Source organism: Schistocerca gregaria, chromosome 5 (genome assembly GCF_023897955.1).
Source record: "Schistocerca gregaria isolate iqSchGreg1 chromosome 5, iqSchGreg1.2, whole genome shotgun sequence".
In the NCBI taxonomy this organism is placed as follows: Eukaryota; Metazoa; Arthropoda; class Insecta; order Orthoptera; family Acrididae; genus Schistocerca; species Schistocerca gregaria.
The window spans coordinates 668,873,173-668,897,641 of NC_064924.1; the positions used below are offsets into that span (position 1 = coordinate 668,873,173).

Genomic DNA, 24,469 nt, shown 5'->3' on the forward strand with positions numbered 1-24,469 from the left:
AATGTTTTCAGCCGTTACATATATAAACTTCAAACACTTTTTTTCATACAAATATTTTTGTACTCACAAAGTGCAATTGAACTGAGTATCATTGTAACAATTTTGAAATCTACTCAAATAGTTCACACCATAACTTACATCTAACTGTGTTCCAGAGCTCATATACAGGAGATTAGATATAAAATTCCCATACTTAATATCATGACTTGCCTCTTGTGCTATTTCTAATTTCAAATTAACTTTTATTAGTGCACTGTACAACTGTGAATGTTCAGTCTTGTTTTTTCTTAGTCGTAGATTCAATATAACTTTTCTAACTGAGAGTTATTATGTTGTTTTTTTTTTTGCATAACTATAGTCAATATTTATCTCAGGGTAATTCTTTACTTTAATTTAAAATTGCTTGGATGACAGAGTCTTGATTTCTCATATTTTCGGTTTACTTTTACCACAAACTAGCATATCATCAACAAACACAGTTATATAGATCACAGAAGTAGCAGCTACCAACACATAGGGAATAATCATTTTTGGGATGTTAGTGTAAAAGCAGGTGGCATCAATAGTGATGAGCAGTGCACCATATGATAAAGGAGTAGGAACTGTGGAGAGTCCTCCACCAACTCTTCACAGTTCTCGTTACTTCACCACAGGGTGCGCTGCTCATTACAAGTAATGATACATACTCCTTTACAAACCTTGGCATTTTAAAAACCAATCCACACAATCATATCATGCTTTAGGCCTTTCTCTTAAGCCACATAATTCCTTAAATAACTTACAAACTACGCCTGTTTCATCCTCATATCTTGAGGGTTACTTTAGATGAAGTTCTGAGAAAACCTACCCACTTAGCACTGCAGTCTGTGAAGCCCATTTGTTCTGCAGTTAACCCCTTTTGACAACTGTATGACAACACAAGTTTCAATGGTTGCATCATAGCACTGGTGAATAAATATCGTCCATAATTTATTTTTGTAGAAAGCCCCTTACAGATAATCTGGCTTTACAAGTTTTATCTGATGTTCTTGTAAAAACTCACCTTAAAACTTTTGACTCATTACTCTTCTTTTGTGGACTATTAGCACTACATAAACTAAGTTACTCATCACATAATCTTTAAATCTATCAGGCATTTTACATGGTATAACTGACCTTCTCAACTTGCATTTTTGTCCTTTTTATGAGTGCCTGAACGTCCTTTGAAACCCTTTTCTTGCATTTGCTTATATATAGATTCCTTGTATATGCTTTTGCACTCAAAATCACAAAAATGTTCACTCCTTGAATCAGATTACTTTATAGTAATACAGCTGACATCTCCTTCCACAATGTCAATTTTTGGAAGTGTAATGAAATGATCGTATGGCATTTTTTGGCCAGGATATCCCCTTCGGGGTTCAGCCATCATATTACAAGTCTTTAGTTGATGCCACTTTGGTGACTTGCATGTCAGTGATAATGAAAATGGTGATGAAGGACACACAACACCCAGTTCCCTGCTGGGAATAGAACCCGGTACCCCTTGCGTAGTAGGCGGTAACACTACCGTTGCGCTACGAAGGTGGAAAATGTCTGGCAGTGATAACATTTTGTTAATCAGCACTCTGTATCTAACTTCACTGTACCCTACTTTAACTTCTGAGTTTGCTTTATAATCCTACTTTGACTTTTTCTATTGTTCTGATTGAAAAGTTTACATAACAAAAAACAAACAATAATGTTCTTGTTGTCTTTAAAGTAACTGAAATTGTCTGGGATCAAATACATGGAAGTCAGTTAATGCACTGAATTTCCTAAAGTTACTGACTTACACTGATGTATCCTGTAATAAGAATCATTACATATTTACAAATCAGACCAGCACAGTGGCCACCTTGAAAGTTCATGCAAAACTGGCATACAGCACTGAGCCCACATGGTCCATATATGCATTTAGCTATAATTTCAGGGATAGTTAAACCTGAAAGTTAATGAAATATAATGAAATTTGACATGTATCTGAACAGAAAATGGCATGGTATGAATTTTCAAATAAAATGTCATTAAGCAGAAAATGAATCTCATTACAAAACAGTCTTATTCACAATAAAAATAGTCAGTTATATAAATATGACAATACATATTGCATTTTAGTGGATTATGGTACACAAAAAGCGCTGAATATAACTTCACAATGCAGGTGTTACTTAAAGTAGATTGTTTACATCTTGTAATTAACTTTTTGTTCATAACACAATAATTACATCTCACATAGACAGGAAAACACTTTGCAGTTATGTAGTAAGACTCATATTTTAATGTAATATGTTTTTTTAGTTGCAAATAACATCAGATTTAAAATGTATGTCACAGACAATGATTGTGACCATATTTTAGTGATTTTAAGCAAATAGCATGATTCCAAATATTTCTACCAATTACAGTGTCTACCTGAGGCATAAAAAATACACTGCATAGGTGTATTTCTTCATAACACATCCCAGAGTGTAGTATTACCTATGTTGCACATATTTGTCTATGCTTAGGATTATTATTGAAATGTTATTAGCCTTTCACTTAATCATATATGAGCAATAATCTTTAAAGAAGTGGTAAATATCCTAGGTATTACGTTTCAAATCCCCCTTCCCTCCCCAAAAGAACTGAACATGCTGGACAAAACTTTTGAAGCCAATTCAAGAAACAGCACATATGTACAGTTTTACATTTTGTGAAATATGAGTGTTTTATTCATCTCATAAAGTAGAGAATTTCAGAAAAATTAACTGATTCTGGTGAACAGGCACAGCTTTTAGTACCTCAAGACAAAATTAAATAAACTTTTAATTTTTCAGTCTACCAACGTGATACAAAATTGAATGAAGTAATGACTCCATTTAAGACAAAGTAAATACTTATGTATGATTACTGGTACTGTTCTGTATATGGATTACAAGTAATAATGCAATACTTTTACAGAGAGTAAGTAATGGATTTCACAAAATAATATTATATATACAGTGAATAATATTATATATACAGTTCCTGGGTGGTCCATGGTGTGGGTTCCTAGATCATGAACCACGGGCAACGTATGAGTGGCCAAGTAAGTGGTCCCGACAGTCAGGATACCAGTTACTTTGGAAGAAGGCTGGGCGTCTCGGACATATTCTCAGTCGTGGTCACCTTTGTGCTCATACGGCAAAGACTACCAAATCCACCGGTTAGTCCCTCAACCGTTAGGGGTAAAACCCAATGACTTGGGGCAAGTAAGGCTAGCAACCTGCTTCCTGCTTCCCTGGTACTTTAAATATGATGCTGGCAACAATCAGAGCAAAATGCCTCGGACCTTTGGAGGTGACGGAGTCCCACCTGTAACTGACAAACCAGGGCCTCCTAAGATATGAGTTGGCAAACAAATGGTAATGAGATGGGGAGCTATTAATATCAATGGGGGCTACTCTGGGAAGAAGGTAGAGCTGGCAGAGGCTGCAAGTAAGATGGGGCTGGATGTTTTAGCTGTTAGTGACATTCGGGTAAGGGGTGAGAAAGAAGAGGAAGTGGGAGAATACAAGATCTACCTATCAGGAGTCAAAGCAGGAATAGCACAATGGGGTGTAGGGGTTTACATCAGGAAAGAAGTGGAACACAGTATAGTTGCAATAAGGTATTTAAACGAATGACTGATGTGGATAGATTTGACAGTGTCTAGCAATAAAATTAGGATTGTGTCAGTATATTTGCATTGTGAAGGGACAGATCAGGATAAGATGGATAGTTTTTATGAGGCACTCAGTGATGTAGTTGTTAGAGTAAAGGACAAGGACAGTGTTGTGCTCATGGGTGATTTTAACGCCAGGATTGGAAATCGAACAGAAGGGTATGAAAAGGTTATGGGTAAATTTGGAGAGGATATGGAGGCCAACAGGAACGGGAAACAACTCTTGGATTTCTGGGCCAGTATGGGCTTAGTAGTCACAAACTCCTTTTTTTAAACATAAGAAAATTCACCGGTATACTTGGGAAGGCAGGGGAACCAGATCTGTCACTGACTATATAATAACAGTCCAGGAATTCAGAAAGGCTGTGAGGGACACACGTGTATTCAGAGGATTCTTTGATGACACTGATCATTATTTAATCTGCAGTGAAATTGGGATTGTGAGGCCAAAAGTGCAGGTGGTCAGGTCCATATGTAGGAGGATAAGAGTGGAGAAACTTCAGGATAAGGAAATCAGGCACAAGTACATAACAGTGATCTCAAAAAGGTACCAGTTAGTTGAATGTAGTCAATTACAGTCATTGGAAAAGGAATGGACAAGGTACAGGGACACAGTACTAGAAGTGGCTAAAGAATGTCTTGGAACAGCAGTGTGTAAAAGTAGGATGAAGCAAACAGCTTGGTAGAATGACACAGTCAAGGCAGCCTGTAAAATGAAAAAGAAGGCGTATCAAAAATGGCTACATACTAGAACTCAGGTAGACAGAGAAAGTTATGTTGAAGAAAGAAACAAAGCCAAACAGATAATTGCAGCATCCAAGAAGAAATCTTGGGAAGATTTTGGAAACAGGTTGAAGACTTTGGGTCAAGCTGCTGGAAAACCATTCTGGAGTGTAATTAGCAGTCTTCGAGAGGGAGGTAAGAAGGAAATGACAAGTATTTTGGACAGGTCAGGAAAACTGCTGGTGAATCCTGTGGATGCCTTGGGCAGATGGAGGGAATATTTTGAAGAGTTGCTCAATGTAGGTGAAAATACAATCAGTAATGTTTCAGATTTTGAGGTAGAATAGGATAGGAATGATGATGGAAATAGGATCACATTTGAGGAAGTGGAGAAAATGGTCAATAGATTGCAGTGCAATAAAGCAGCTGGGGTGGATGAAATTAAGTTGGAACTCATCAAATACAGTGGAATGTCAGGTCTTAAATGGCTACACAGGATAATTGAAATGGCCTGGGAGTCAGGACAGGTTCCATCAGACAGGACAAAAGCAGTAATCACACCAATCTTTAAACATGGAAACAGAAAAGATTGTAACAACTACAGAGGTATCTCTTTAATCAGCGTTTTGGGTAAAATCTTCTCAGGTATTGTTGAAAAGAAAGTGCGAGTATTAGTTGAGGAACAATTGGATGAAAATCAGTGTGGGTTTATGCCTCTTAGAGGTTGTCAGGACCAGATCTTCAGCTTACAGCAAATAATGGAGAAGTGTTATGAGTGGAACAGGGAATTGTATCTATGCTTTATAGATCTAGAAAAGGCATATGACCGGGTTCCTAGGAGGAAGTTATTGTCTGTTTTACGAGATTATGGAATAGGAGGCAAAATTTTGCAAGCAATTAAAGGTCTTTACATGGATAGTCAGGCAGCAGTTAGAGTTAACAGTAAATTGAGTTCATGGTTCGAAGTAGTTTCAGGGGTAAGACAAGGCTGCAACCTGTCTCCATTGTTGTTCATATTATTTATGGATCATATGTTGAAGACAATAGACTGGCTGGCTGAGATTAAGATATGTGAACACAAAATAAGCAGCCTTGCATATGCGGATGACTTAGTTGTGATGGCAGATTTGATTGAAAGTTTGCAAAGTAATATTTCAGCACTAGACCAGATATGTAAGGACTATTTTATGAAGATTAGCATCTCCAAAACGAAAGTAATGTCAGTGGGAAAGAAATATAAACGGATTGAGTGCCAAATAGGAGGAACAAAGTTAGAACAGGTGGACGGTTTCAAGTACTTAGGATGCATACTCTCACAGGATGGCAACATAATGAAAGAACTGGAAGCGAGGTGTAGCAAAGCTAATGCAGTGAGCGCTCAGCTACGATATACTCTCTTCTGCAAGAAGGAAGTCAGTACCAAGACTAAGTTATCTGTGCACCGTTCAATCTTTCGACCAATTTTGTTGTATGGGAGCGAAAGCTGGGTGGATTCAGGTTACCTTATCAACAAGGTTGAGGTTTCGGATATGAAAGAAGCTAGGATGATTGCAGGTACTAGTAGATGGGAACAATGGCAGGAGGGTGTCCACAATGAGGAAATCAAAGAAAAACTGGGAATGGACTCTATAGATGTAGCAGTCAGGGTGAACAGGCTTAGATGGTGGGGTCATGTTACACACATGGGAGAAGCAATGTTACCCAAGAGACTCATGGGTTCAGCAGTAGAGGGTAGGAGGAGTCGGGGCAGTCCAAGGAAAAGGTACCTAGATTCGGCTAAGAATGATTTTGAAGTAATAGGTTTAACATCAGAAGAGGGACCAATGTTAGCACTGGATAGGGGATCATGGAGGAATTTTATAAGGGTGCTAAGCTCCAGACTGAACTCTGAAAGGCATAATCAGTCTTAAATGATGATGATGATGATGATGATGATGTTGATGATGATGATGATGTTGATGATGATGATGATGATGATGATACAGTTCCTGGATTGCTTATTAGATTTCATGAACATGTGCTGCTGTAGCTCAGGTGACAAGACATTTCAATATGCTAAGAACTATAAATTTTAAGTGTAAAATAAATTATTCATAGTAATGCAGCTTACACAACATGACACAGGTAATAAATATTGACTTACAAATGACAGTGTCAGTTCTGTTGCTGTAGCTAAAAGTACAAACTATTTTACTGCAAAATTAATGTATGCAGCTCAACACTTCAAAGTTAATGCTTTCAGTTAATGCATTCTATTCATTGCTAGTTAAGCAATTAACCTTTTAGATACTAATTACAAATTCCTTTTCCTACTTATTTCTTTTATTTTTCAATACTCTCATTTTTATTCTTACATGTTCAAGAAGCTGGTGCAGTAATCCTCCATTTTCCCAAGATTCACAACACAGTCCACAGTAATAATAATAATAATCTAATTACAATAAAGATAACAGGCTCCTGGTTCACATGAGAGCTACTGTGAAGTTTGGAAAGTAGGAGACAAGGCACTGGCAAAAGTAAGGTAGTGAGGATGGGTCATGAGTCATGCTTAAGTAGCTCTGTCAGCAGAGCACTTGCCCGCGAAAGGCAAAGGTCCCAAGTCTTGGTCTGACACACAGTTTTAATCTGCCAAAAAGTTTCAAAATCTGGTCACTTTAGGATACTTTTGCTTTTAACTTCAGTAATATCACAGTATTGAAGCTGCAAAAAATAAGAAAACCTTTACATTATCTCATTTCATATTTTGACTGTTGTTTGGATGTCAGTTCCTCAAAGTGTGTGATGCATAGTAATTCACTGCATAGGCTGGTGTAATAAGATGAGAAACTGGCTCAACTCTATATGTAATAACATATTAAGATCTCCCAAAATTGTAAATATATATGAGTGTATGAGGGTTTACTGTAAATGATGAAGTATTGTTTAGAGTAGTTATGTAATGAATGATACAAAAGTTTATTCATATAGATAATTGACATTCCATATAAGTGCAGCTTTATATAATTCAAGTAATATTGAAGGATAGTGACAAATGTAGGTTTATGCAACCAAGTATGTAATTAACAAGGTGATGTTAAACAAAGCAACAAGTGAAGGTTCACATAAACAATCAAAGTGACAAATGTAGGTCTGGCCAGCCAAGTATGTAAACTAAACAGCAAGAGTAAATTCTCACAACCCTGTAAATAATAAGGAAATTGTTACTGAATTCATACAGCTATTTTTGTAATAAATTGGGTGACAATCAGCACAACATCAAGTGTAAATTAAGATGAGCATGTGAGTGCTAGACATTCCAAATACTTTGCCAGACATGGAGATAGGTGAGTATAAATGATTTATCATAAGTTTTCGTATGCCTAAAGAGATGGAATTGTTTCATCCTCAACACCTGTAGCATACCATCAGTTTACAGGTGGAAAGTAATACATAGTTTGATACAATAATCAGATTGATAGCGTATGTGTAAAATGAATGTTAGTAGTGTGTGTGTGTGTGTGTGTGTGTGTGTGTGTGTGTGTGTGTAGAGGCTATAAAGAATAAAGAAATGTGACATCAGAAACTGTGTTTATGTTTAAGAAAATGTCACATGGCTATGGCACTGGAATTGACACATGCACAACACATAAAGAGTATACATCCCCATGGTGGTATTTTTTCTCACCCTACAGGGTATATGAATGATCAAATATGTTTGAAGTAAATTTCAAATTGCTATAAAAATTTCTGAATAAACAAATTGGTGTGCAAAAGGTATCAACTCAATCTGAAGTCCTGTATGGTTTCAGTTGTGTTACATTTCTGAGTCCATAAAGCCTCTTGGATTTTGGGTAAATTAGCCTGTAAGCATTAAGGTGTGGGTTTTCATAAATTTCAAAATGTTCTATGTAAATATCAAAAAATTCTTAATTTCATTATTTAGTGCTATAGATTTAGGATAACTTTTTGCTAGAACTAAATCTCCAATTTTAAATTTTGTGGGTGTTACTTCCCTGTCACATCTCCGCTTTCTCTTGTAATACGATCTAGAAGTTTCTCTTACAATATCCTCTCTCTCACTGGCAGATACGCTTTTACATGCTGGGAATTCAATCAGTTCACCAATGAGATATACGAGTCTCTTGTTATAAAAAAAATCATATGGTGACGATCCTGTCATGGTATTTTGTAAGCTATTTAATACCTCTTCAAAACTACTGATATATTCAAACCAGTTTGAATGATCCTTACTGCAATAGATCCTTTTATTTTGTGTGTGTGTGTGTGTAAATGAAATGTGATGTTTCTCTCATGTATCATTTAGTCAGGTTAAACAATATTATGAGAAGGAAAGTTGCTACTCACCATATAGCAGAGATGCTGAGTCACAGATAGACACAACAAAAAGACTCTCACAATCAAAGCTGTTGGCCATTAAGGCCTTCATGAACAATAGACACACATACGCACACACAGAGATTCACGCAAACACAACTCACACACATGACTGCAGTCTCAGGCAGCTGAAACCACACTGCGAGCGACAGCAACAGTGCATGATGGGAGTGGCGACTGGGTGGGAGTAAGGAGGAGGTAGGGGTGGGGAGGGGGAGGGTTCATATGGTGGATGTGGCGGACAGTAAAGTTCTGCCCTCCATGTAACCTCCTGGCCTCAACCTTCGTTAGTCACTGTCCTCACCCATCCAGCCCCTTCCCTGTTCCCAGTCCAGCACTACACAGCCATCATTCCATCACCACACCCAGTCTTTTTATTTTTCTACTTTTCTGCTATTCCCCCCCACCCCCCCTCTCCAGTGCCGTGCGTCTAACCTGCAGCACTTCACTGTCTGCCACCCCCACCATACTATCCCTCCCCCTCCCTGCCACAGCCTCCTCCTTACCCCCACCCAGTTACCACTCAGATCATGCACTCGTGCTGCTGCTCACATTGTGGTTTCAGTTGCCTGAGACTGCAGTTGTGTGTGTGTGTGTGTGTGTGTGTGTGTGTGTGTGTGTGTTTATACGTGCGCGCGAGTGCGCACATATGTTTGTCTACTGTTGCGAAGGCCTTAATGGCCAAAAGCTTTAATGTGACACTCTTTTTGTTGTATCTATGTGCAACTCAGCATCTCCACTATATGGTTAGTAGCAACTTTCTTATCATAATATTGTTACATTCCATCCTGAAATTTCCATAGTTTGATTTAGTCAGGTTAAAACTTGACGAGTGAGTGTAAAGAAGTATATTTTTCATATCGTAGACTTTGATAAATTGTTTCCACATTTTTATGTGAACTTACTTCCATTATCAGATAAAATTACTTTTGATTTGCCTACTGTATGAAAACAGTCATTTGTGATTTCAGTAACTATTTCCTTGCTGGTTGCTTTCTTCAAAGAGTATAGTTTTACATATTTTGAGAACAAATCTACCTTGACAAATATGTATTGAATGTCACATTTAGCTCTTAGAAATTTGCAAAACAAGTCAATGCCTACTAAATATATTTGTTAATTGAATATAGCACTTTGAATATAGTGACTGTTCATTTTGTTGCTAACCTTACTCTTTGACATCTATCACAGTCAGCAAGTAACTTTCTGACTCTTCTGGCAATATTGTAAAAAATGTGTTTTCTCAATTTTTTTAATACACTTCAGTGAACCACAGTGCCTCAATGTTGATCGTTTCTTACAAAAATTAAGGACACAAAAATTATGGTCTTTTGAACCTGAAGAAAAACAAATGTTTTCACCTCAGTTCATGCAGATTTTTTTTTTTTATTTTTTTATTTTTTTATTTTTTTTTTTTACTTAAGTATTAGTTTTAATGAAAACACAGTGCACACATTCAAACCTGACTTGACTTCATTTTCACTTCATCCTTTCCATGCTCTAGAAAGTACATTTATCATTATCTGAAATGTATTGGTCCTTTTCACACCTTGGCGTGGTAGAATGCCCTTTGAGTGTAATAGCAGCTACAAAAAACATCACTAATTAGTTTCTGGTGGCAGAACCAGTCATATTTATATAGATGGGTATCAGTTTTAAATATATTGTGTGGCAACCATTGACTACCAATGACTCTGGAATGAGGAGTTAGTGAGCTTAGGGAAACATTTTGACTTCTGCTATTTTCACATGCTGTGCTACATTTTCATTTTATTGTGCATCAGTGAGGAGTGTTTGACTGTAAATGTTGGTTATTTCTATCTGGTGACTCATCAGCATCAATAGAAAACCCCAAGTCACATGAATACACTTAAATCTGTGCATTACTTATTACCAGTTTCGCGTCAGCTCAAACAATGACTCAGCTTCCAACCTTCCTGCCACTGCAGCATGTCACTACTGGAGAACTGACTTTATATTATGAAACACAATGTTTTTCCACAGGCACTGCCAATGCGATGAGAATACTCCATGTCTCCAGTGTTTACTCTGCCAGAACAGATGACTCTAACTTCCTTTGTCACACTTAACCAGATGCTGCACACATCTGCACTGATGCCTGCTTCTGTATTTTATGTTCACCAGGAAGTTTTGTCTGCATGAGATTCTAGTTTGCCCTCTGCAGAGTTTCTATCTCACTTCACTATGGACCACTCAGCTGTACTGTTTTGGGGCCCACATGCACGGCTCCTCCTCACCCACAGTTTATCATTACCTATGTTGAACAGCATTGACACTGACTTTTTGCTGACACACTCTGTTGTTTAAGGTGCCAACTTTCACATCGACTAATGGGACACTCGAGTCAACTGCACTTAGATATCCCTGCATCTACCCTAACTACCCCACTACACAGATCTTGGATGATGTACCAGCCACAATTCTGCCCACCACTCAGCACTCAAAATTCGATTTTGTGCCTTCCTTTGGGAATCTGTCTGCACCCTCCGTCGATGATTCCGTATCGGGTTTCACTCGTGGTCATGTGCTGCCCCCTCGTACACTGACTGCAGATGACAGATCTTTGGCAGCACCCCTCGGCACTACTGCTTTCATTTCACCTGCCTTGCTTCACGATACTTCCACACTGGCCACGCTGTGTTCGTCTTGTGTCCATATGGGCACATTCTCCACATGACCTGTGAGTATTAGGCACCACCACAACTGGCAGATGTATCATCAGAATATCACACCTCTCACTGTTGCACAGTTGACAACAGTGGATGCTACTTCTTTGAAGCCTCATGCACTCCACACCCTACTGCCTCTGCTGTAAGCTCTTCCTCCAGGTCATTTGCTGAAGTTGCTGCCAATACAAATGGACAACCTCATGACATTGCTTACATTGGTAGACAACTTGTTGGACATGATAGTATCATAGATGATACTTGTTTTGTTTACTTGGTGAACCACTTGCATGACCACCCTGATCTTATTAGCAACTTGTTGCTACACCCACCTGAGCATACCAAATACTCTTCTGCTCATGTACTGCTCATCAATCGTCTTTCACATTTGGCAGCAAATTCAATTCATAGCATCACTTTACGATGAGAGGTTAGGGGACAGAGCCCCTTTCCAGCTGTGTAATGGACTCCTTGTACAGGTCATGCCAATCTTAGTACTCTGGGCATTGTGGTTAGTTAAAGTGCCACAGAAATTACAATTACATTGGCTTCTCATACCTCTTCATCACATGAGAATAAACTACAGTCGGCTGCCCTGTCATATGCCATTATTTGACACTGCCACCTACTTCGCTCACACAGTGCATCGTCTGCTACTGAGGTTGGTATGCCAGTACCTATACTTCCTTCGAACAGCTGGTACAGGTCAGGTGTGGGCTCACCATCAGCAATGCAATGAACTGCAGTCACTTTGTGGCCAGCAACAGGAATCACCAGCTGTGTCACATGTAAGTTCACCGACTACAGTCAAGTTAGCAAGTGCCTTTCCTGTGCTCCCCTCTCCCACTACCACCAGAGGTGTAGTGGTCCCAGCCAACTCATGACCATCTGGCCACCCAGTATATCCTCTATGCTGATTCTACACCACTTTCGTGAATGCTTCCTGCAACTGCTGACTGCCCTGCGTATTTCCAAAAGCTCCATGCGGACTGCACTAGGCACCACAGCTTCCAAGGATGATGAAGTGCACCCACAGATGTTGCAGTCTGTTTGATCCTCTGCTCCATGAACCATCTGTACACATTGGATTTATGCTCATGTTGTCACTTCCGTGTCAATACTGGAGCTGGTGATAGTGGCGTCCCTCCAATTCACTGTAGCATTTGTGATACCAACCAAAATTTTCCTTCGAGTGGAAAATAAGTCTACACTTCACAGGGAGATAGCATGGTCATGTTACCTATTAAACTCATCCCCAGTGAACTGTTCATATGGTCCTTCCATGTGACCAACCTCGAAGACTCAGTACTTGGAACTGATTTCCTGATTCACTTTGGCCTGATACATGACCTCCAGTCATCTTCTTCCCTATGTAAACATTGTCCCATGCATCTTCAGTGGATGATATTGTGTGAGGAGTGGGGTGGGGGTGTTTATAAAGAGCCAGAATTATGGGGGCCTATGACCGATAGTAGATTACCATACTAAACCAATTTGATGAAATTTGTGATTCCATTCTTTTTTCATGTATGTTTTACCTAAACTTGCAGTACAAAAGTGGAGCCCGTCACATTCATATATTGTATCTAAGTTTGTATTCAGATTTCACAGCTTTCCAATTTGTTCTGTAATCCTTAGGAATATTACTTTTATTTCTTATTTTTTAAAAAGATAATTATCCTATAAATTCAATCTGTTTTATTTGAACAGAAATGGCACATATCTCACACTTTCCAATATTTTGGTTACAAAATTTTTCATAACTTAATCAATTAAATCAAGAACTGTTGTAATTTTTCCAAAGCAAACTCCATTACTCCATTTTTCATTTTAAAAAAATCAGACGTGTGAAAGAAAATATAAAATGTTTATAAAGTTGATGGCATGAAATGCAACATGGTTGTTAAAAAAACTCTATTTCAAAATTATATACAATAATGTATAATAATTATACCAGAGAAGGAAAGTTGCTACTCGAGTGTGGTTTCAGATCTCTGAGCCTGCAGACATGAGTGCAAGTTGTGTGTGTGTGTGTGTTTGTGTGTGTGTTGTGTGTGTGTGTGTGTGTGTGTGTGTGTGTCTACTGCAGACAAGCAGACAAAGGCCAAAAACTATAATTGTGTGAATATTTTTGTTGTGTCTATCGCGATTCAGCATCTCCGCTATATGGTGAGTAGAAACTTTCCTTCTCTGGTATTGTTACATTCCATCTTGGATTTTCCTTTGTTTGATTTGATGTATAATAATTTTTAACTTTATAAATTCTGCTAACCTCTAGAGTTGGGCTTTCTTTGTAACTGTTCACTTTTGTATGCAGAAATCTAGGTACAACACTTAATTTCATGAATTACTGGTTCTGAGATGATCTAGAATTTCACGCTGTAGTTTATTATTTGTCATATGACCAAAAATTAGTTAGCCTTTGTTTTGAGCTTGAATGGGACAGCCTGTGTCTTGATGCAGAGTTGTAAGTTAGTCTTTGTGCTGTGGGCAGAATGTCTGGACGGGAAGTAAACCTAAATGTGATGAAAATGTGAATAAGTATCTATACTAATGTTAGACGACCTGTACTTTACATCATCCCATAGAGAAGACAACATATGGAGCCATAAATACATCCACAAAATACAATGAGTATTAAAATTTTTTGCTCATTGCAACAACTATCTTAGAACTGTTTTTTGACATTGTTGTTTTGGTGTATTGTACTACCATGCATATACACAGCTATCTCACTAGCTGAAGAAGTGTAATTCAGTATCATCAAATTATGTAACAATGACTTTTAATTGGATGTAGGGAGCAGAATTGTTAAAGCTGGCATGTACGATGTTTCTATTCCTCCCTCTAGGGATCCAACAGAATGCAATGTCAGTTACATAGAACTTTATGTTTCTGAGAAAAAAAGTACAATAAGTGCTCAGATTGTGAATGACATTCTACTTACACCCAAGTATTTGGTTAGATTGTCTCCAAAACTTTTTACTGTAAAATTTCATAGTTTTTCATGTAAAAACAGCTTTTTATCATTTTTTCAGCCTGAACCTGATGCAGGGAGCTTACAAAAAACATGAGCTTCCTGACTCCTGCTTCTTACATCTACATCTACATCTACATCCACATCCTTATTCTGCAAACTACCATGAATTGCATAGCAGAGGGTGTGTCCCATTGTACCAGTTATTAAGGTTTCTTCCTGTTCCATTCACATATGGGATGCAGGAAGAATGGTGCCTCTTTGTGTGCAGTACTTATTCTAATCTTACCCTCATGATCCCTATGCGAGCAGTACATAGGAGGTTGTAGTATATTCCTAAAGTCATCATTTACTGCCAGTTCTTGATACTTTGTTAGTAAACTAACTTGGGATAATTTATGTCTATCTTCACGAATCTTCCAGTTCAGTTCCTTCACTTTGTGACGCTCTCCCATGGACTATTCGTGCTGCCCTTCTCTATATGCCTTCAATATCCCCTGTTAGTCTTATTTTATATGGGTTCCACGCACTTGAGCAATATTCTAGAACCAGTCACATGAGTGATTCGTGAGTGATCTCCTTTGTAGACTGATTGCAGTTCCCCAATATTTTATCAGTAAATCACAGGTCTACCGCCTGCTTTACACACAACTGAGCCTCTGTGATCATTCCATTTTGTATCCCTACAAAGTGTTATGTCCAGGTACCTGTATGATTTGGTCAATTCCAACAGTGATTCATACGAGACTATCTTGTGCTTTTCTTTTCCACAACTTCATGTGACTGTTATCTACATGCATTGTTCTGTGGCAGTTACATTTAAAATTGATGTCTTTTTTAAATTGTATTTCATTAAATACCTTATATGGGAATGTAAAAATACTTGCAGTTGTTTATGCTTTTTCAAAATAGCTCTTCCAGTCTTAGATTACCCTACGTACTTGGGTAAGTTATATGAAACTTTATGATCCTTCAAGATGTGGATTAGACAAGTGCTGCTGTGTTGCAATCAGGATGCCTGGGTAGCTCACCTGCCAGGGATGGGTCAACCCACCCATGATGGGTTGTGACTGGCTGGCAGTTTTCAGTGTATGGCTCCAGCTGCAACATTCTGCTGAAGACAAAATATTTAAATGTATTGATGACAAGTAGCGAGTTGTGCATTTAGCTTCTAACTGATTTTTGAAGACTGTTACAAAATATTGAAGTGATATTTAGTGGAGTGCAACTTAACATACATCTTCTCCATTGCTATAGTGGTGATTGTCATCTATCTTATCTCAATTCATAATAGTCTTACTGGATTCATTTTGATTGTCAGAATAAATTTTGTATCACCCTAATTAATAAAAATTATGTACACTTGATTCTGGTTTTGTCTCCACTGTATTAACGAATTTCATCAAGAACATTTATTTTGACAGATATATTGCAAAGCAAACTGACCTGAAGACTCAACACTGAAATCAACATTGTGCTTTTAGAAGACTGAACTGAAACTTCCCCTGAGAAAAATTTCTGTGGCAGGCTCCACCCTGGATTATTCATAAACTCTGACACTGAAAATGTATGTGTGATTAAATTAATAATTCCAAATTTTGCCCTTACCTAGATCCAGGTACAGAAATATGTTCTAAAAACTAAACTGATTTCTTATTAAATGTGCTCTTTGAGATGAAATTCTATCAGGAGTGTGGAGTTAACAACTATTTTAAAAAACATTAATTTGCTTTACAGTTATAAAATATCCTTCATTGCTAATATTTACACTGAATCTTGAATTAATAATGAGAATTATTCATCTGAATTTCCAAAGTAAACACTATGGGAATTTTTAGGTTTGAGAATCTCATGGAACATGAATCAATAAATCAAGGTGTCTTCTCTCTCGGCAAACTCGCAGAAGGACATGCCCAACACAGGAACCCTACCACCTCGGCTGTATGGATTACCAAAAACCCGCAACAATAATGTTCCATTAAGGCTGGCGGTTAGTGCTCCTGGTTCACTAGTATATAAACAGGCAAAACACTTGGCCCCTCTGCTCCAACTGCACATGGGAAGGACTGACACATACATAAAGGACTCAGGATATTGCATAGAGAAACTGAAGAAACTAAAACTTGGACCAAATGACATCCTAGTCAGCTTTGAACTCGTTTCTTTGTTTACCAAAGTGTCACTCAGTGATTCTCTGGAGTATATTGGTTCCATTTTTCAAGAAATCACCAAGTTCTTTCATGTGGAATGATAACTTCTACAAATAGCTGGAAGACATTGCCAAGGGTAGTCCACCTATTCCAGTGGTGGCCATTTTTTGTGGAATATTTCAAAGCAAAGGTGTTGGCACCTTGTAAGCCTAAGGTAGGTGGAGATATGTTGATACCTTCATTGTGTAGAGCAATGGTGAGGACCAGCTTGGTGACTTCCTAAGACACCTGCACGGTCTCCATGTGAACATAAAATTTACTAAGGAGGTAGAAAAGGATCGCTAGCAACTCTTTTTAGATGTCCTGGTCTTGAGGAATGGTGAAAATGTGGGACACAGGATACATCGAAAACTGACACAGATAGACTGACACATGCACAAACTTTCAAATCACCACCCAAGTCAGAAAAGAGGCACAATTAATATGCTTGTAACACAAGCAACACAAATATGTGTGCTGCAACACTTCAGACACAAAATGTAATACCTAGAATGGAATCTTACGAGCAATGGGTACTACACCAACTATGTAAAAAGTGTTGCACAATCAAACTCTTGATGAAGTGACACATCGGAGAAAGAAACATAGGGTACAGCACTTCTGCCATACAGACCCAGACTGATGAACAGAATCAGCTGTATATTGAGCAAATACAATGTAAAGACTATTTATAAACCAACAAAGAATATCAAAGTGTGTCTCATATTGGCAAAGGAGAAAAGTGACCCACTTGGAATGTTGGGAATATACCAGATACCATGTTGTTGTTGTTGTTGTTGTTGTTGTTGTTGTGGTCTTCAGTCCTGAGACTGGTTTGATGCAGCTCTCCATGTTACTCTATCCTGTGCAAGATGAAGCATCTCCCAGTATGTACTGCAGCCTACATCCTTCTGAATCTGCTTAGTGTATTGTAATGTAACGGACTACTGAAGAGTGCGATACCACCCTTATAGTCGATTTCATTGATTTGATGTCATTTCTATGATTTTTTTTATTTAATATTATTGTATGTAGTATTTAATTTTGCCCAAATCTTTTTTATTATATTATTCTATAATGTGAACTTTATTTGTTTATTTCTGGAGAATATGTTGGCACCAGTGTGAGCCAAAGACAATAGTGTGTGAAAGGTAGAGAGTCGAACATTGTTAAGGTGACTGTTGGAGTGAGTTAGTTGGACTGTTGTGGGGAGAGTGTGGTTTTGTGAGGTGGACTGTTGATGGGAGTACGGAAGGAAGTCTGTCATCTTATATACAGAGTATCATAAATAGTATGTGATATGAAGATGGAAATTATTGTGAAAAAGTTAAATTAATAAAAATGAAGAATCAATAGTAAAACAAAAAGCGAGTACCAGTTTTCATTAGCACACAAAGACCCGGACCTAATATTAACAATGTTAGATGGATGGAACACACCATGGCGAGAATCAAGACAATGAGACCAAATTCAGCATCTACAGCTAAGGTATTTTAATTAGTTTTAGTATTTTGTGATGTATCATTCTTTTGTCTAAATATTAAGCTTAACATCGTCTGTTGTAGATACAAACCACCCAAGCTGGCGGGGTGTCGTCAATTGATCATCACAATCTCAGGGTTTGAAATAGCATTTAAATGAATTGAAAGTTTGTCGCTTGATATTTGATTTTCAACCCGGACGAAAGAGGGTACATTACAATTGGGGGCTCTTGTCCGGGATCCATTGCATTATTGGACTGATACTCGTTTTATGTTAACAGGTATGGATTAATAATGTATTAGAAAGAAGAGGAGAACGATCTAAATGGAAGGAAATATAATCTACTGACAGTTGGAAGTAACAACCCAACAAGAATAAGAAAAGTAAATAATAAAGGACGTGGGACCATGCGGAAAAACGAGATAAGTACACCTATTAAGTTATTTGTGTTGTTGACATTTTGGGCGTTTTGTCGGAGCAAGAGTTTCTTAATTCAATTAAAAATGACCGTGACAGATGAGTTGGAACAAAATCAGCAGGGGGATAAAAAGTCTATCGAAAGTGTTCAAGCAAGTGCTAGTACAGAAATGGCAGGTAAAAAAATCGGAAGGAAAGGTTGAAGAATTAGATATGTTGCAATTACTGATGTTGCAATTACTGTTAGCACAGAATGCTGAACAATTCGATACTTTGAACAAATGGTTTAGTTGTTTGAATAAGCAATGTTCTGAACAATTTAGTTTCTTGAATAATTTAATTACAGAAAAAGCGAAAAGTATGGAAAATAAAGTATCTGATTTAGAAGAGAAGCTTTTAAAAGTAAATAGCCAATTGGCTAAGGAATTCTTTAATGAATCAGATCCGAAATGAAAGAGATGAAAACCAGTTTGGAGGAGCGAACAGACGAAATTGAAGATAGGGTAGACAATGTGAAAGATAAACTCATTAAAGTCGAATTAACAATCAAACAGGAAGTGGAAGAAACCGCGAAGTATTTTGAATCATTTTCGAGTGAGAGAAAAATTAAAGATAGAGAAATGATTACCAGAACTGACTTACATACGAAAAATATCGATGACAAATTGTCATTGTTCGAAAACAAGGTAACAGAAAAAGTGAAAATTATTGAACATAATGTAGATTCTTGTAACAATGTAATTAAAGACAATGAGCGTGAGGTAGTTCGACTACAGAAACAATTAAATGAAATTCAGGATAATTTAGCTATGAAATCGGTAGCGACTTCATTTAACGGATTTTGGCAAGGTACAAACGTGCGTAATTTTCCGGGAGGCGGAAAATTACACCCAGTTGATTTCATTATGAACTGTCATGACAATTTTTCGTTCGAAATGAGTGACACTGTGAAGATCAAATTTGTTAAAAAATTCGTAGATGGAGAAGCATTGTCATGGGCTAATCTAACCGTCAGTTCTGATTTAACCTATAGTCAATTCGAAAAAAGTTTTTTGAACAAATTTTTCTCAGTATCTGTTCAGGCCAAAATCAAAAGCGATTTTCTTAATGGGCCTAATTATAAAGAATGTGATGGTGAAATGAGGGAATTTTGCGAGAAACAGCTAAGAAAGTTGGTGCATTTAGACAGACCTTTTGATGAACTAACACAAATAGACGCTCTAAAAAGGAGGTTACCAAATAGAGTTTAGTGGGACTTGGTATATGGGCCAGATGATTCAGTTGAACAATTTTTGAATTACATGGAGAAATTGGATCATGCATTAGAAAGAAGCAAAAGATTTAATGGGCATCATTATGAACAAAATCATGGAGGGTGGAACCAAAATTCTAATAATGGGAATAATGGTAGGCAAAATAATCATAATGGGAATTATCAGCAGGATCGTCAAGGTAATTTTCAGGGAGATTTCAATAGAGGAGAGAATAGCAACTGGGGTCAACATGAGAATAAGGGAGGTAATTATTATGGTGGGAACAGAAATAGACAATGGGAAAATCCAGACAGAAGACAAGATGGGAATGGGCAAGGCCGGTTAAACTAAGAGCTGTCCCAATGAGGGCCTGTCAGTTTGGGACGAACAGATATAATGTTAGAAATCAGGCTAAGTGGAATCAGAATAGGTATGGGCAAAATGATTACAGAAAAAGACATAGTAATAACATGACAAGAGCTCCGGAAATTGATAAGAGTCCATTTGATAAACAGTTTTGGCAGCAAGTCAGTGAGAAGGCTATGAGCACAGATAATTCTAGACACATTAGTAATGAAGATTCAGAGCTTAGTGGGGAGATAATGAATAATTTGTTTAGGCAGGAAGAAAGTGATGTGAGGGGAGATGTAGGTGGTGGTTCCTATGTTAATAATAATTATGATACCTTCGGAATAAATGCATTAATGTATTCTGATGAAATTGCAGTAAATCAAGATCTGAGTGATGTAAAAACTTCTGTGGGTGAGAATGTCAATCAAATACTGAATAATAAGGTTGTAGAATTAGAAGAAGTAGAGTGTGATGTTGATGTGAGAAGTCGTGCTGAAGTAGCTAAGGTTAGGAAAGTTGAGTCAAATGGTGAGATGTTAAATGATGCTGAGGAGGAGGCAATTGATGATAGTGATGGTATGGAATATAGAAGTGAGATAAGAGTATTTGTTGTGATTAAGAATGATGCAGATGTAGTTATGAAGGAGGAGGGTAATAGTGTTAGAGAAAATAATCATTCACTACAAGAGGATCAGGCTGCAGTCACGTGGGTTAATACATCACCAGTAATCGAGGGGATAGACAGGGATGACATTAATATTGCGAATGAAGAGAAGGTAATTATTAACTTAGGAAACCAGGGACAAGAGTTCATTTGTAGATTGTGGGACAGCCTTAATGAGGCTAATAAACGTAATATGTTTTGGATACAATTGTTATCCATCTGCTGTGTATGTGCGGATGGATATGTGTGTGTGTGTGTGTGTGTGTGTGTGTGTGTGTGTGTGTGTGTGCGAGTGTACACCTGTCCTTTTTTTCCCCTAAGGGAAGTCTTTCCGCTCCCGGGATTGGAATGACTCCTTACCCTCTCCCTTAAAACCCACACCCTTTCGTCTTTCCCTCTCCTTCCTGAAGAAGCAACCATCGGTTGCGAAAGCTAGTAATTCTGTGTGTGTGTGTTTGTGTGTTTTGTTCATGTGCCTGTCTGCCGGCGCTTTCCCGCTTGGTAAGTCTTGGAATCTTTGTTTTTAATATATTTTTCCCATGTGGAAGTTTCTTTCTATTTTATTTACAGGTTATTGTTTGATTGATACTGGAAGCCCGATATCAGGAATCAGTGAAAAATTGAGGGATAGGATAAATAAAAACCATGAATTTGCAGAATTACCAGTAGTTGGGGTTAAAATTAGGGGAGCGACAGGAAGATTCAGTAAAACAGTAAAGTGTCAAATTCTTTTGTCTTTCAAAGTTGGAGATGTGGTCTTTGATCAGGGTTGTCTTGTCATTCCGGACCTGAGTATAAGGACATAATTCTAGGTATGGATTGGATAGTAAAAGTGGATATGGGATTTGATTGGAAAAACAAAACTGTCAAATTTAGGGAACCAACAGATAAAAATAAGTTGTATACAGAGAGCTTCATTGAGAAGAATAGTAATAGTCATAATCAGATCAGGGGGGTGGATTATTTAGATGATGGGAGATGCACTGATCCTTTTGAAAAACAGACTTCTATTGATGACAAAGATTATCAAAGCATAGTAGAAAATAAGATTGCTGAAGCAGAGAGTTTAACTAGGGAACAACAATCTGATCTCATGAAACTTTTATGGGAATATTCTGATGTATTTAGTGACAGACAAGGCAGAGTGAAAGGGTATGAATGTAAACTTGTACTCAAACCGCATGATCCATTTTTCATTAAACCTTATGGGATTCCATTAATCAGGAGGAAAGCTATAAAGAGGGAGTTGGAAAAGATGCAGACTTGGGGGGTTATTCAGAGGTGTAATAGCGAATATAATAATCCTATCATAGCCATTGCCAAGAAGGGTAATAGTGTAAGACTTGTCCTAGATTCTAGGTTCCTCAATAAATTATTATGTAGGGAAACTGATCATCCTGAAAACATTGATGAATTACTACACAAGTTTGAACATGTAAAGTTTATGTCTAGCCTCGATCTGACCTCTGGATTTCATCAAATACCATTAGCAAGGGAATCTCAGAAATACACAGCATTCTTATTTAATGGAAAATGTTATACCTGTACTGTAGTACCATTTGTATCTGTTGCAGAGTTTATCAGAGCTTTAGATTATGTGTTGGGAAACTAACATAAATTAACTATATATGAAGATGATATTTTGGTATCCAGTAAAAGTTGGGAAGAACACATAGGGTTACTTAAGGAAATTTGTGAGGAGTTTAGAAAAGGAGGAATGCCACTGAAGTTACCGAAATGTAAATTTGCAGTGAAACAATTAAAATTTTTGGGGCACATTATATCTGACAATGGAATTATGCCAGATGATGAGAAAATTGAAGCAATTGCAAAGTTTTCACCACCTAGGAATAAGAAACAGCTAAAGTCATTTCTCGGACTGTGTGGATTCTATAGGAAGTATTGTGCTACTCAGGCTCTTAATGCACCTTGTTTAGGGAATTTGCTTAAAAAGAATACTATATGGGATTGGAATAAAGATTGTCAGATTGCTTTTGAAGAGATTAAACACCAGTTGGTAAATAGTAAAACCTTATGTAGGCCAGATTTTGGGTTGCCTTTCTGTATTATGACTGACAGTAGTAACTATGGTTTAGGGACACACCTTTTCCAAGTGAGAAGTCGGAATGGGGTGGAAGAACATAGATCTATTGCTTTTGCCAGCAGGACATTGCAGAAACACGAGAGGCAGTACACCATTACAGAAAAGGAACTATTAGCTGTTCATTGGGCTTTCTCCAAATTTAAGAATTATTTATTGGGTCACGAGGTGATAGTCTTTTCAGATCATAAAGCACTATCCTACTTACAAGAATGTAAATTATACCATAGTAGAATCACGAGATGGGCACTTTTTCTTCAGCAGATTAACTACACCATCAAATATATCAAAGGTGATGAAAATTGCATAGCAGATGCTCTTTCAAGGCATCCTTTGGGAGAATCTATTGGTGACAATGGTGATGAAGGAGGGAATGAATTTAAAATTATGTATTTAAAAGGGATAAATGAGGAGAAAGATGTCATGAAAATCTGCAGTGACATTAGACAGTTTCAGAATCATGATGAAGAGTGGAAACTGGTGAAAAGTTATATTGGAAAGAAGGGAAAAGAAAAAGTAGGGCAGTATTACCAAGTTCATAGGGGAATATTATTTCGGAGGATGAAGGAAGATAGTGAGGTATGGCAGTTATGTTGGCCATATGAATTTGTCAAATTACTTGTAAAATATACCCATGAAGGTTATGGTCATTGTGGGGCAGCAAAATGTGTACAAAAGATTCAAGAAAACATTTATTTTTACAATATGGCTAGGGCTGTGAGGAAAATCTTGTCCACTTGTGACTTGTGTCAGAGAGTCAAGGTAACCCATAAAACAAGTAGAGGTCAGATGCAAAATATACTTCCGAAACAGCAGCTTGATGTTGTAGCAATTGACTTGTATGGGTGACTGCCAACCACTAGAGGAGGGTTTATGTATGTTTTTGTAGTGGTGGACTTATTTTCCAAATTTATTAAGTTGTACCCATTGAGGAATGCTACTAGCAAAAACATTATTTCATGTTTTACCCGTGACTATTTTAAATGTGTAGGTGTACCCAAGGCAATTCTTAGTGACAACGGATCACAGTTTACATCCAAAAGTTGGGAAACATTTATATATAGAGAGAGGAGATTAACCACATACTTATTTCAGCTTATCACCCATCCAGCAACCCAGCCGAAAGATACATGCATGAAATTGGGAGATTATTTAGGACTTACTGTCATACTGACCACAACACTTGGATACATTACATTAGCAAACTTGAAGATGTGATGAATAGCTTACAGCACAGTTCAACAGGATTCTCTCCAGATGAGATACTTTATGATAAAAAGCCACCAAATCTTATTAGTGAATTGATTGAGTTTCCAGCATGTAACAGCTTATCAAAAGAAGAAAGAGAGGAGACAGTAAGGAACAACACGAAAAAGCAAGGGGAAATTAGGAAAAGTAGACATGAAAAGAGGGGGGAAATGTGCAAGTTTAATGTGGGAGATTTAGTCCTGGTGAAAACAGTAGAAAAGTCAAAATTATTGTGTGGCGAACTTAAGAAATTCTTTGATATTTATATAGGACCATTTGTGATATCTGAGAACCCACATC

The 24,469-nt window shown here is 37.5% G+C and overlaps 1 protein-coding gene across 1 annotated transcript; it reads left to right on the forward strand.

Annotated features, from left to right (window-relative positions):
• Positions 1-19,001: 19,001 nt before the first annotated feature.
• Positions 19,002-20,156, forward strand: LOC126273437 (GATA zinc finger domain-containing protein 14-like). Its single transcript, XM_049976990.1, has 2 exons — positions 19,002-19,401; positions 19,879-20,156. The coding sequence occupies exons 1-2, from the start codon at positions 19,002-19,004 to the stop codon at positions 20,154-20,156; spliced, it is 678 nt and encodes a 225-aa protein (XP_049832947.1).
• The last annotated feature ends 4,313 nt before the right edge of the window (positions 20,157-24,469 follow it).